The sequence below is a fragment of the Cydia pomonella genome, chromosome 4 (genome assembly GCF_033807575.1).
Source record: "Cydia pomonella isolate Wapato2018A chromosome 4, ilCydPomo1, whole genome shotgun sequence".
NCBI lineage: Eukaryota > Metazoa > Arthropoda > Insecta > Lepidoptera > Tortricidae > Cydia > Cydia pomonella.
The window spans coordinates 23,327,708-23,342,132 of record NC_084706.1 but is presented as its reverse complement, the minus strand read 5'-3'; the positions used below and the strand labels follow the sequence as shown (position 1 = coordinate 23,342,132).

Here is a 14,425-nt window from a genome sequence, read left to right as displayed (position 1 = left end):
CACTAATTATACACACTGTCCACAATCCTTGTCTGGAGAACCAATTTATCAGTAGAAAAAGGTACGAATTTCTACTTGAGAAATTAGTTCACCGGACTATGGCTAAGCGTATGCGAAGACGCAGGCGACACAGTTCCACGCAGCGCAGGACTGATCAGATTTTGTAAAGTATGGAACGTCCTTTAGCTATGCACGGTGCGGAGCAAGGACGTTCTTTACTTTACAAAATCTACTCTGCCCTGCGCTGCGTAAAACTGCACCGCTGTGTCACAGCATAATCTTAGCCTATATTTAAATCGGTGTCGCATTCGGTTACGAATCAAACGAAAACCGATGATATAACTATTAATTTGTAGCAAAAATTAACGGTTTTGGTAAAATCATCGATTTTGTTTCGACTCGTTTGTGCCGGGATGGGAAGGGATTGATAATTCGAAGGGAGAGTTCGAGAAGGCAGTTTAATGATGTCCATACCGTCCCACCAGCCTCTTTTTCACTTCTTGGGAAGCAATGCGACTCACGGGGGACCTGAGCAGAACAGTCGGGGACACTGCATGTGTTCTCTGACTACATGTGTACGTGTACATACCTCCGGCCCCTTTCCTGGGCAGCGTGGCGGCGTACGGGCGACCGGAGCTTGAGAGCTGGTTCTGCGACTTGCTCGTGGGCACTGTGCATGTGTTGTGCTCGTTACCTGTAATGTCAAACAACAAAATTTGAGATTTATAATGTCTAATAAAATTTTAATAAAAAAATTACAAGTTGTTGCGCAATATGCTGAAGAGATCGCTAATTATTCGTATGAATTTCAAATTATTCACCACATATGAGGGCCGAGGCAAATAAAATCAATCACCAATCAAAGCTTAAATAATGCCTATTAAATAATTTTTCGTTCGAATCTGTCATTCATTCATGTCATTTGATGATTTTCGATTGGCGTTTCTTTATAAGCGATTGTCATCTTGGCTTCGGTCACTGGACGTTACTTTTCAAGTACTGACCGTTTGTAGAATGCAACGAAGCGACGGTCATAGACACCAGCGCCCCCGAGCCGCGGATCAGCTCCACCACGTGCTCGTGCGACGCGGCTGACACGTCTTCGCCGTTTATCTGAAAATACCAATCAAACATTTTAGAGTTTATTAGTTCGAACAGGTGTTCCACAAACTATATACATCCATATCAACTGCTGAACTGCCAAGACTGTAAATAATTGTATGTACAACAACAACAGGAACGGGGCGAGGAATTCTCTACTAATTCTCTCTTCTAGTGACCCAGTTATTGTCCAGAAACATAGGACATCGATCTAAAGAGTCTGAAATAGTCGATAGGCGAAGATTTAATGAACAAGTTTTAAGTGTTGATATATCGTGCGTTCCACGGGAAATTGAACTGTTTCCTTAAAATGAGTTCCTTTAGTATTAGACTGGAGTTTGGTTGGACTCACCGCGACAAGAAAGTCTCCCTTCTTCAGGCCGGCGCGGTCGGCCACGCCGCCCGCGTCCACGTCGTCCAGGTACTGCAGGCCGGGGCAGCGCTCGGACGGCCGCAGCTCCATGAGCGGCGACGAGGCCTTGGCCCCGCGCAGCACGAAGCCGAAGCCCCGCCGCGCGCGGTGCAGCACCACTGTGCGCGTCTCCACGTTGCCGTAACTGGAATTCAATGGTCGCATTTATTCATTCTTTTGTGGTGGATATTCCGAGGGATCGTTTAGCGACCTCAAAGGGGCGCCGTAAGTCTGACGCACTTAATAGGTCCAACCTCTAAGAGCGACCCGATTCACCGAGTAAGGGTTTTGGCCGAAGGGTGTGTGTGACAACGCGGGATTGCGTCGCAGCCGTAATGTGTTTTGGTTGTAAGTTAAAGTTATAATTTTTAATAGCCTTAACAAAACACCTAAGGAATGACTACTAGACAAATGTTTTTACTCAGCAAAGGACTATTTAGCAAATGTACCAAATATCTAATTAGATATTATATATAATTGTTATCTATATTGTTTTGAAAAATAAATTTGTTTTTGTGTAATATTTTGTCATTTATTTTTGCGTAATATGATGATGATGATGTATTGATGGCCACATGTATAGCAAATTGAACTTAAAGTGTAGGTAATTAGGATCGTTCTGTTTTTAATATGTATTTGTGTTACTCATTCTCTAAAATGAACTTGTTCTGTATTTTAAGTGTAAGTCTCTGGACTTTTATAGTGCTACCTGCAGTGTGCTACTATTAATTACGAGTATTGTGACAAAAACGTCTTAGTCTAATTAGTTATTGTTTTTGTTTGTTTTGTATAACTTGCAATGCTCACTAATTTACTTTTGATTTAGTATATATTCTCATTAAGTGAAATGTAAAATTTATTTTGAGAAATAAAGTTCTTTAAACATAATATCTTGACATTTATTGTTGTGTAATATTTTGATATTAGTATATAGTATATCCTAGGTTTTACCGTACTTCGGGCTTTTACAGTAACATATACATTGAATTGTTAATTTGTTATCGTAATTTGTAATAAGTATTGTTAAATATTGCATGCATTTGCTGGTAGAAGATAATTTTTTACTATGTTACCTTTTATAATTTTACTATGTTCTTGCAATAAATTATATTTATTGATTGATTGATAATATTAGATAGGGCCCTTACTTGCATGAAAAACAATAATTTGATTAGGTACTTACCAATTTACAAATATGTTAATATTAACCAGAGACACCATATCCATAATCTCCTGAGTTCCAGAAGCAATTGTTTTGTTTGTTTTGTTATTTGAAACCATCTATAGAATCAAAATAGAATCTTGAACATGTACAACATAATGTACACAGAGCCTCACGAGGATAACACTAAACCGCTTGTGCCAGAAAACCTACTCAAATGAGATCACTAATTGTTTCGAAGACAATAGTGCGATATTTACTATATTGTTTGTTTAATGTTGTAGAATAAGCATCATTGAATTCGGACATGTTGTGTTCATGTTCTTAAATCATTAACTGTATTCTACTCGTAATCAACAGTCGATGCATGATTTCTTCAGTCACCTAGCTTCATTTTCGTTTTATAGACTTGAATGAATTAGTTTACGTCATAGGCTAGCATTTAAATTCGTTTTCACACTGCTAAATACATATCACACCCAAATAAATTACCCGGGTACGTCCTTAAACTATGTCCACAGGAGAGTTATGGGCATTGTGAATGTCATCTCGCTTTGTGTGGTAGGGCACAGCACAGCGGGTGTCATTCCAGATCTAGAGCAGAGCCCAACTGGGGAAGTACCTCCACCTTACAGAAAACCGTACCCAAATAATACTAGACCCTACTCATAGTATTGCGTTCCTGCCGGTGAGTAAGGTTCCCAGAGCTCAACGAGGGGAAGGAGGGTTGTTAGGGTCGGCAACGCGCATGTAACTCCTCAGGCGGGCCGTATGCTTGTTTGCCACCGACGTAGTATAAAAAAAACCTCGAAAAATCGGCATATAGTTACATTTGCAAACAATAAAAGGTTTATAATCGTCATCTCTAATGGTATCAGTCTTAAGTGGCTCATTATTAGAACTTTCACTATTGCCCACGTAATGACAATGAAAATACGGGGAACACTTACGTTTTCTTTATCCTGGGTGCGGTGGCGCTGTACGTCTTGCTGAGAGGCATCTCCCGCCGTCCGTTCACTCGTGAGTGGTGGATGGGACCCGCTGGTAACGCCTGAAATTCAGGTTATTACTTTAATAAAATAAAATAAAATAGAATGAGCATATTTTTTTCCAAAATGCGTCGAGCGTTCAAAAAATTTGAGTAGCGTGTACTGATGCCACTCTCATACGTTTAAGTTGATTAACATAGGCGACAATGGCAATAAATTTGTACCTGGTGCACGTTTTTGTTTTGCCGCAACCGTACTTCTTGCACACAGTGCGCTGGGAACAAGCCCGCAGCGCCCGTGGCGCGCACGCAGCCCTCCAGGAACCCGTCGTCCGTCGCGCCGGTCACTGTACACAATCATTATTATTGGCATTACCAGTAACGTCTGTCATTCTATTAGAGCCGCTACGCGCTGTCGACTAGCCGCCGGCGACTTGGTCTCTCGGCGACCAAAACATTAGGCAACTAGGGCCAGGACACCAAGCACAAGCATCACATATGTTCTTCACAACTATGTTCGAGTGAGAGAGACGGAAACAAAGTTGTCGTAAGTGCGTAAACGCCTGTATAAACTATAGAAAGTCATACCGGCGACCAGCCGACAGTGCGTAATAGCTCTTAATGTACAGTCATAGTTATAACACACGCGGCAGCCAAGTTCAACGAAAATGAACGCAACCAGTCGGTCGAAGTATTTTACATATGGCACCAGCATAGGGTTTACCTGTCAATCCTACGTATAGTACCTTTTTTCTAGCTTGGCCAACCGTTATAGAACAAAACTAGAGTCAGGTAAAATCTATGCTGGTGTCATAAACATTTGCCAGTTGCCCCCTCAAATCAGGACCTAATTATTATCATAGACTCCGTCCACGCTAAGTTTAATACCGACTTTACAATACATATTGTATTACCCATAAGAGCATATGCTTAATGTAAGCACTTGGCATAAAAACTTAGTGTGATCGCACTCTATCTACAGAATTTGGAAACTTAGATTTTTATTTTTATGTCGGTGAAATCAACGGAGGCATATTCTTACCCCCTTATTCACAAACGCATATTACAAGCCTCAATTACTTTATGTTTTACCCTTTGAGTTACTATTAGTTTAGAGAAGCCATACCAAACAATAAAATTGTCGTAATAGCAACCTGTACCACGCATCGCTTCTATGGTTTGTTGTCAAAATAACAACAACTCATGGCGCAAAATATTGGTTCTCAGTGGCGGTTCTATACGTAGTAGGTAATATCTTATAGTTAAATGGCTTTACCCCGGCCTCGTACAAATACATGAATTTACATGACAGATTAAGACGTACAATTATTAGGTCATTGAGGCTAGTAATACCTGACCTATCCGTTTATGAATGAATAAGGGGGTTAACATTTAACTTGGCTTTCATTTTCACATTTGTTTTGTTAATACCGCTTGTTTTTCTCATTACATGGACAACATGTTTCGAATCTACGCTAGCGTTACATTTATTTACTTGTTCAGTATGATTGATGAACATCAATATTTTGAGAATTTGAAATAAAAGTGTTTGATCCTTATTCTTTCTCTGATATGTGTTAAATTTGTTAAATCTCTAAAAGTGGCGCCATCTTACAGAGCACAACCTAAAGGTTGTGGCGCCATCGCTCGAAACGATGCCGCCATACTTTTGGCGTTTGATCTATTAGATGGCGCTACTTTTTGATATTTAACAAATTTAACACATATCAGTGAAAGAATAAGGATCAAAGTCAAATGGCATTCTAAAAGTTTTTAATCATGTGTCGAAAGATGGCAGTAAATCAACTGTGGCTACAAAGTTTTCTTTGACAATCCACCTCTATTTCAAATTCTCTTTGATATTAGGTATAGGTTTGAACACACATATTCCGATTAGTAATGAGTACGAATGAAGGGAGCCCAATTATTAATTTAATTGGAAATGTATCTGAATTTGTTAAAGTGAATATGAGTTATGCCCAGTAATGAGTAATTATATAAATAATAACGAGTAAGTAAAGATGCGCGACGGCTTAATTCAGCGGCGTCTACTTTTACGACCCATACCTACTCATGTAAATTTAAAATATTTAAAAATATTGAGGTCTGAGACGTTGCAGTTTAAAATGGTACAGTAGTAATTATTGTGGGGCTTTACAAGTAATATTGCACTGTGTTGCAAGTAAAATTGCACATTCATGTGTGGTGACATCGTGCTCTTCGTAAACACTTCCTAACGTGTATTATGCGAAACAAAATAGTACCAAAACACATCAAACCGCACAAAAATCGTCAGAAAAAATTTAAATACTTGCAAAGACTTTGTGTACCGCGTGACGTACCTTCGACGATGTCGCCCTGGTTGAGCCTGAGCTGGCCGGGCTGCTGCGGCTCGTAGGGCTGCAGGCACACGGCGGTGGCGGCGCCCTGCAGCGAGCACGTGGTGTCGGAGTTGGTGCCCACGCCGCTCGAGTCCGAGATGATGTCGCTAACGTCCGCGCTCTTATCTGCAGACAGCGCGCGCATGGTAGCCGAGACCAGGATCATTACGACCACGCGAATTATGATTCAAGTCCGCGAATAATTATTTGCGCCCGACGGACGATTAAAACACACAAATGACGATTTTGTCCGAGAATAGATATAATTCCCCCACAATGTTTACTTTTACTCCTACCTGAGATTGTAAAAACTTTGACTTTAATATGATACACTTTTATGACACCACTAAGGAGTGATCAAGTCTGCATTGCAGAGCGCTTTCTATTTATAGAGTTGACTCACAATTTCAATATATCACTAGTTGGAAAAGCATCATTCGGCCGAATGAAATAAATAATTCCTTATCATCAAAATTGTTTTGTTTTAACCGAGTGTAAATTTAGACTAATGTCATCTTTTACTGGAAGAAACTCTAGCGAATTATACTCTTGAACAAGTGAGGTTTTTTAAAAAAATATTATTACCGCTTTTCTACAAGATCCTCTCGTTTGACAATCTCAAACACGACTGCGTCAATTGTTGTTTCCAATTTAAAAACATTTGTGTAAATATTAACACTAATGTTAAAACAGTTGTTTAATCTATCATTAACGTGTCTAAACTTACTTAAGCTAAGTCTAGGTCGGAAGGAAAGCTGAAAGCCGTGACTAAACAGTGAAGGCACATAGAACATGCAGATGAATGTGCATGGTGATGGTTGTCGTGTTACGGGGTCAACGTCGACGGCCGACAATGTAAACAAGTCGAAGAATAAGATTCATCACTTTTCGACGGGTGGTTTATAAGTGACGAACCTCGTGATTCCATTTTATTAATACTGTGAGTGGTTTACGGGTATAATTTTGTTTACAGTTTCGGGCATCGGAAGCCGGTTTTACCTGTAAGTATGCTCGCGTCGTCTTCGTGGCTGGGATGCGAGGCGTCGCTGATGCTGGACGAGGCGGAGGAGAAGGGGCGCTCGAGGCAGCAGGGCTCGGGCGCGGCGTCCAGCCCCGGGACGCGCGTGGAGGAGGCGAGCGACGAGCGGTCGCCCGGCCAGCCCGCGCCCGCCCAGCCCCACGCGCCCGAGCGGCGCCGCGGGTTGTACCGCGGCGGGCCCCGGAACGGCACTGCAACGGCCCGCCAACCCACACAACTAAAATGGTGCTCTCAACCAAACGGGGGCGAGGACCTCGTAAATCAAATGGAGGTGAATCGAAAAAAATAATTAACGAGTCGAAATTAAATCTTATGCCCGTATGGGATATTTTATAGTTATGGAAGGAGAATTATAAAGTTTTTTTGAGCACATTTTGCTCAAAATTATACATTCCAGTGAAATTCTGTTTAGGGATACTTTTATCAAGTGAAAGGACTATGCATCAAAATGGTCCCAAAACCAACAGAGTTGAAAATTAGGTCATTAGATAGGTATTTTTATGTACTTCATTTCGTTATATGGACATCAAGCGGAATTCCATTGCAGAACTGAGATATTTGTATTTTAGTCAAAATGTCATCACCCTTATTAGGCAATAGAGTCCACACCTCTGGGCGAGCGCGTCGAATGGTTATTACCCTGCAGTAATTGATTTACTTACTTGGACTTTATTGCCTAAGTAATAAGGGTGATGACATTTTGCCTAAATTACAAATATCTCCGTTCAGCAATGGAATTCCGCTTGGTGCCCATAGAACGGAATGAAGTACATAGACATACCTATCTAATGACCTAGCTCACATTTCTGTTGGATTTGGGTCCAGGCTCCATACAAAGTTGCCCATGGTCCTTTAAATGGTTCGGAGTATATCTACTCTTGTCAGGATTAAGTATTATAATAATAGTGTTTTATGCTCACTGCTTGTTTTTTTGTGGATAAATAAATAAATAAAAGACAAATAAACGGGGATTAATGAACGTGTAAAAAGAAATCGTGCTTCGAATTAAAAATATAAATACCCACTACCAAATTATTATATATACAACCAATATATCAATACATTATTAGTACCCATCATATACTTACCTACTATATTTATAAATACCAATTTTTATAAATATGAATTGCGTGTAATAATAGAATAAAATTATGTATTTGTACGTAATATTAGGTTATTGTTACAACCATCACCATTATGACACTTGATGGATCTATAGATAGAAAAATACATAGAATGGATGTCTACATGCAGTTAATATACTTCAAATATATATAAATAGTTATTTTCGCATTGCTGCGACAGCCAAAGCATTAATGTAACATCTGAATCTATGCGAGTATAAGTACGCTATTTAGTAAATAATTAAAAACTAGTTATCTAAACAATAATAAATACACATATACATACATTTAAATCATGTTAATATTTGTGATAAAACTAAGTCAGACAAGATAAGCAATTAGTAAAAAACGACTTTGTGTTTTTAAACTATTCACACCAACAATTTAATGAAATTTTCAGTATAGTTGATGAAATATAATTTGCACCGATTCGACATACAAGTTGTTCGAGAGATCGATGCAATTATATTTCGTCAAACATATGTATAATTATATTTATATAGGATAAACAACTCTCTTTCGGACACCCTAAGACTTTTGTTAAACATTAGCCTCCATTGAGGTACTCTAATGTAATCTATGTTTTAATTCTCCAGAAACTAAAAATGACCGTTCGATGTCTCTATTTTTCCGACGGATCTGTACAAAAAAGGTATAAAAACAATATTTAGTTATAAATTCTCCAATGGAACTGTCATTTTATTATTTGGAATATAAAAACAGAACTTAGTGGTGCCACAGCAGCACAACGGAGTCGTTTACCCATATAGGTGAGTTTTATAAGAAGCGCCAGCAAAAGCCATGCGAATGCAATCGAAGAGTCACTCACCGACTTCCTCGGACCTGTACTTTTTGATGACCTCCGCCAGCTCAAGGTTTCCAGCTATCACAGCCACCTGGAATTGGCAATGGAACACGTTAGTATATTAACGCATATTTAGCGTCAACATAAATGGCCGCACTATATTCAAACCTTTCCTTCCTGCTTCTGAAGATACCTAAATTAGTTGTTACGATTGTTACCAACTGGTGTAACACCTTTAGAAATGATTCTGCCCACAGACCAACCACCTAACCACATTTGACTGCATATTAAATCGGTAACAAATTACGGCGCTGTTAGGTTACCTGTAATGAACATGTCCCATCATCTTTGAAACGATCAATCGTAACGCCGTTAGGACCCGCCTCTCACCCCTGTCTTAAAGTTTGCTGACTTGCGTCGCTAACAAAATGACCAGTATTAGGCTTTTATAGGTAGTTTTCTGTGATGCTGCCTGAATGTAATAGATTGTCTGCGCGAGTGCATAGGATGTGGTTAGACGTTGTATCGTGGTTTACTAACCTGGTAGGGCGTCTGGTTGGCGAAGTTAAGCGCTTCCTTGTCACACCCACGGAACAGCAGCTGACGTGCACAGGAGTCCTGTGCGTTGACGGCACACACGTGGAGGGGTGTGTTGCCGGACGCGTTGCGCCCGTTCATGTCGGCACCGTAGAATAGGAGGTGGTCTAAATGCTGCACTAGGCCATTGCGGCACGCCTGAAATGTACAAAATTTGTATTAGTACCTTTACATTATTAGGCAAGACTTATAAACACCAAGTCTGGTAAAATAGGAATATATCCTAAATATATGTACTCGTATCCCTTAAGACATTCTGTTACAAATTCTATATTCACTGCTTCACTTGTTACATATAAGTTACCACTCCGCGTAGCCAACGTGCCAAACTGACAATTGTTAATGCTCTGTAGCGTATCGTAGTCATCTTTCTCTATCGATCTTCTATAAGTATTAGTGAGACAGTGACAGTTGCGTTTCGTTCGCTCGCTACAGAGAGTTAACGATTGGCATATTCGCTACGCGGGCTCATAAAACATCAGTTGTCGAAAGTATGAATTATTTTAAGTTCATGTTCGTTGGCGTTGTTCGTCTCAGACACATATAGAGGCGCCATTTTCATCCTTATAGTTAAACGCCGTTAACTCTCTTAATCTTCACATCAACATACAATCCTGGATCAATAGCTTTTAGTGTAATCCTCACCTGATGGACCTCCAGCCACCCCTGCAAGTCGGCAGCCCCGATGGTCGCATGGTCATGTAGTAGCGTCTCGCAGAGCAGCGGATCCGTCTTGTTGGTCACCGACAGATATAGAGGCGTCAATCCCTTCCCATCTTTATAGTTAGGCGAGGCTCCTAATTCTAGCAACGTCTTAACGGCTTCTAATGAGTTCTTCTCGACGGCTCTGTGCATGGCCGTTGAACCGTCCTTAGTCCGGTAGTCTAGGAGCGCCCCGCCGTTTACGAGGGCTATTAGGACTTTTCCGGGGGATTTTAGGCCCGCTGCGATGGTAAGAGGGGTTTCTGGAAAGAGTGAATGCTCTTGTTAAATGACTGATAGAAGTTGATAACGTTGGATAGAAACTCGTATATAACAAGGTTGCAAATTAAAAAGATTATTTAAAATTAAGTAATTGCAAAAACGAAAAAAAAAATAACCTTATTTTGGTACTAGCATGGTTCACTATGGCTCTTAACTTGTGGTAGTATAGATCGTGTCATTCACGAAGACGTGTGCCTGGAGTCGTATTGTCATGTTCTTAAAGGTTAAATTTGAGAAATCTGAGCGGCATCCTGGATGACACTAACTAAAATTAGTAAGATTGGTCACCTGTCGAAATGTAGACATACGCCACACACGAGTACATTGGGTATTATTTATATCTATGAAACGTTCTTTGTAAAATATAACACTTCAACCGACAACAATTACATGGATACGTACCCAATTTGATAACGGACAGCTAGAGTTATTTGAATATGAACATTGAACATCAACGTTTAATCAGGCGTATAAATTACTAATACTTAAGCACAACCTCCAAAACAAACGTTTTATCAGTCATTAGCTCTTGCTATTGACAAAACAATATAATCTATTACTTGAACACCAAAGTTTACATGCGCTAAGACAAAGTACGAAATCGTTAAAGATAAATTAAGAATTCCCTAAACTTTTCATCATCAAAGTCGTCAGTTTGTCGAGCTCAAGCAATATCTCAGTAACACGGTCTCATTTACTCCGAGTAAGTTTGATATTAGCCGACTTTGAGCTAAGTTGGCTGGATTGTCAATATCTTTATTCATGCGGCTGGCGGGGAGCCAACGGACTAAGTAGGCTCACAAAAAGCTGCTAGAATATTATGTTTATTTTTTATTTTTTATGTAACTGTACTACAAAATAATACAAGTCCCCGAAATGTAATGAGACAATGGGAACCATAGTCATGACTCTGGGCCGTATAGGTACTCTCGGCCACGGTACGCACGCTCTGAGCGTCAAAAGCGTGATCGCGCACCGACTAATATATTACTCACATTTATGTCGTTAGCGTCTAGCATGCACGCTCCTGACGTCTCCTCCGGTTAGAGAAGGCGTGCGGTGCGGCCAGTAGAAGATCTCTAAAAATTTGTCGTCAATGTCACCTTTGGCGTGTTTTCGTTGACGTTTCGTGATGAATAAATGTAAAATAACGTTTATTGTATTTTTATCGTGGTTCAGTGTATAATGACAGTGTACAAAGATTATTAGGCAAAATATATCGTAACAGAAAAATTAAACCACATTTTAAATTGACCGTGTTGTAACTTTTGCCTAAAAATGGCACTTTGGTGTGAAGTTTGAGCTACACCTGCAGTGGCAGCATGGTTCCATTTTTATCGCTTGTCACTATTCCCGTCACTTTCGCACTTACATACTTGTTAGAACGTGACAGGCATGGTGACAAATGACAAAGAGCCGACCATCTTAGCCTTACTGTATTTGAAAACGTGTCGTCACTGACGTGTGTTAATTTTCATTATCGCAGACGAATTATGGACACTGTTATCCACGTGATTGAAGTGATAAAGTTAATGTATCTGTTTAACACGGAGCGATTGAAAAAGACAGATACTGACATTATCATGCAGTTACGTCGACAACGACAGCAGTCATATCCGCACAGTAGCCTTCAGGCTGCGCCATCTATCGCGGATTATGCACGCTCGAGTACCTTCTGCTGATAGGGCTGCCACCGGACTATGATTTATTTATTTATCGTATGGCAAGTTTACACTGTGGTTTAAGTATTTACATGCAACTCATAACTTAAATTTAGCATTCCATAAGTAATCGATAGCGTCGCTCGTGAGGTCTTTGAAATCCATGGGTGCCCCGTCATACTTAGGTAAGGGGCATTCATAAACAATGTGGTGCACAGTTTGTTTAGGGTCTCCGCAGTTGCAATTCTCAGCGTCAGTCCAGCCCCATTTTTTACGCAGGTAAGCGCAGTGACCTATTTCGGTTCTTATACGGTTTTGAGGAACACCATACACGTCGGGCCTGTCTGAAACCACGCGGGAATTTATGGGGGTCGAGAAGAAATAAATCTGCGGTTTCGTCTTTTGCTGCCCAAACCTCTATATTGTGACAATATTATGTTTTTATAGTGGCGCGCTGTCGTTGCTTCGAACCTCGGCTCGTGCTCGGCCTACCAATGAGTTTCTTGGAACTTATGTAGGCACGAAATATTATTTGTTATGAGAAAACCAGATTAATCCAATAAGACCTAATTTCTACTAGTTGTAACAGTCTGCGACAATTATAAAAAAATATGTAATTGGATAAAAAGATGGGTAGGTAGTATATCTTGCGCGTGAGACTGTCTTGCTACACCCGTGTCGTGTTAGGGCTCGATGTGTTATGTCAGACATAACGTCACACCGGGAAACTGGCAACCCTAGTCCATGCCTTAACACGCAGAGCAATCGATAATAATCGGTATGTAAATCGGTACACCGTGTCTAAGTGACTATTGCGACTTTGTTGATTAGGATTTACGTGTACAAACCGTTATGTTATTCCCGTTTCGCTACTCGTATCTATATACTACCTACTTAAACATACTTAAGGTACTTGTATACGTATAATTGTTGATAGTAAAAACAGGGGATAGAAAAAAAAATATTTTCTGAAATATATCAGAACATGTTTTCATCAGCAAGTAGTCAATAACCAAGGTTTCACTAGAATTGGTCTGATTAACAGTTAGTTTCACTAGAATTAAATCGACCGGGATATGGACCGTGCTTACCTTTTGTATTGTTTTTGAGCTCACTATATTTCGACGCAGTTACACGCATCTCGTTCACGGGTAACTGGAGATAGCGGGTGGGTGTCAAAGTTGTGTAGACCGCTCGGCATATCCCAGTCGATTTAAGTCTAGTTGGTATGATGAGTTTATTGATATCACTACGTCGGCTTAAGTCGCAAACCTCTTATCTTCGCCAAAGGAGTTAAGAGGTTTGTAACTAACTTAAGGTCTTGTTGCCTAAGCTCCTAATGTCCTTGAAATGGAGTTATAGTATGGATTTTCTTTCTACGTCTCAGAGCCTAATCTGTTAAACAAAAACCTTTGTTTCTTTTATGCCTACTTGAATAATAAACTATCTTTATCTTTATCTTTTTCTTTTTCTTTTTCTTTTTCTTTTTCTTTTCTTTTTCTTTTTCTTTTTCTTTTTCTTTTTCTTTTTCTTTTTCTTTATGGAGAGGCATCTTAGGAGCGTGTCGTTAAAAAGCAACTATCGTGATAGTATTAAGGTACAAATTTATGTAACAGCTCATTTTGAGATAACGAGTTTGGGTAATGTAGGACGATCGGTCGCCTGCGCGTGGCCTGTCAGGTAACAGAATGAGCTGTTACATGAATTGGAAGCATATAAATAGGTCGGTAAGATTTCTTTTTCAACGAGTTTGTTGCCGTTCAGTTAGTATCGGTATCATTGGTAACCGCTACACAAAAGAAACAAAAGATTTGTTTAATAGATTAGGGCCCTAAAAATCATTTCTTAAAATTCATACTAAAGGACTTAGGAGGTTGCCGATTTTAGACGACGAACTTAGTTTTGAATAATACTAGTCTATTCGGCCCTATTTGAAGAATGACTAACACACGTTTAACATATTGGAAAGATCTTTATAAGATCGATAACTAAACGCCATATCGGAATAATCATGTTATGTTCATATCGTGTCAAAATTGACGTTTATTTCCATTTAACTCAAGACATATTTATTGGACTAAACAATTTATTATTTTATTTAAGCAACCGTGCGCAAGAGAGTTTTGCGTTTTGAATGGGGTTGGCAACTGTCAAAGGTTTGCATAGATGGC

At 39.8% G+C, this 14,425-nt stretch overlaps 1 protein-coding gene across 7 annotated transcripts in view; it reads right to left on the bottom strand.

Moving 5' to 3' along the window:
- The window catches only part of LOC133517310 (SH3 and multiple ankyrin repeat domains protein 3), a 382,488-nt gene that overhangs the window by 15,184 nt on the left and 352,879 nt on the right, over positions 1-14,425 (bottom strand). For 5 of the 7 annotated variants that reach the window (XM_061850562.1, XM_061850564.1, XM_061850561.1 and 2 more), the window contains 10 exons: positions 10,255-10,574; positions 9,553-9,747; positions 9,037-9,103; positions 7,044-7,274; positions 6,006-6,170; positions 3,889-4,010; positions 3,626-3,726; positions 1,454-1,658; positions 1,005-1,113; positions 590-694 (listed from right to left, as the gene is read on the bottom strand). In XM_061850562.1, the coding sequence (XP_061706546.1) occupies positions 590-694; positions 1,005-1,113; positions 1,454-1,658; positions 3,626-3,726; positions 3,889-4,010; positions 6,006-6,170; positions 7,044-7,274; positions 9,037-9,103; positions 9,553-9,747; positions 10,255-10,574 (1,620 nt within the window). The remainder of the gene's footprint in view (positions 1-589; positions 695-1,004; positions 1,114-1,453; positions 1,659-3,625; positions 3,727-3,888; positions 4,011-6,005; positions 6,171-7,043; positions 7,275-9,036; positions 9,104-9,552; positions 9,748-10,254; positions 10,575-14,425) is intronic. The other 2 variants (XM_061850565.1, XM_061850566.1) reach the window with 2 other exon arrangements.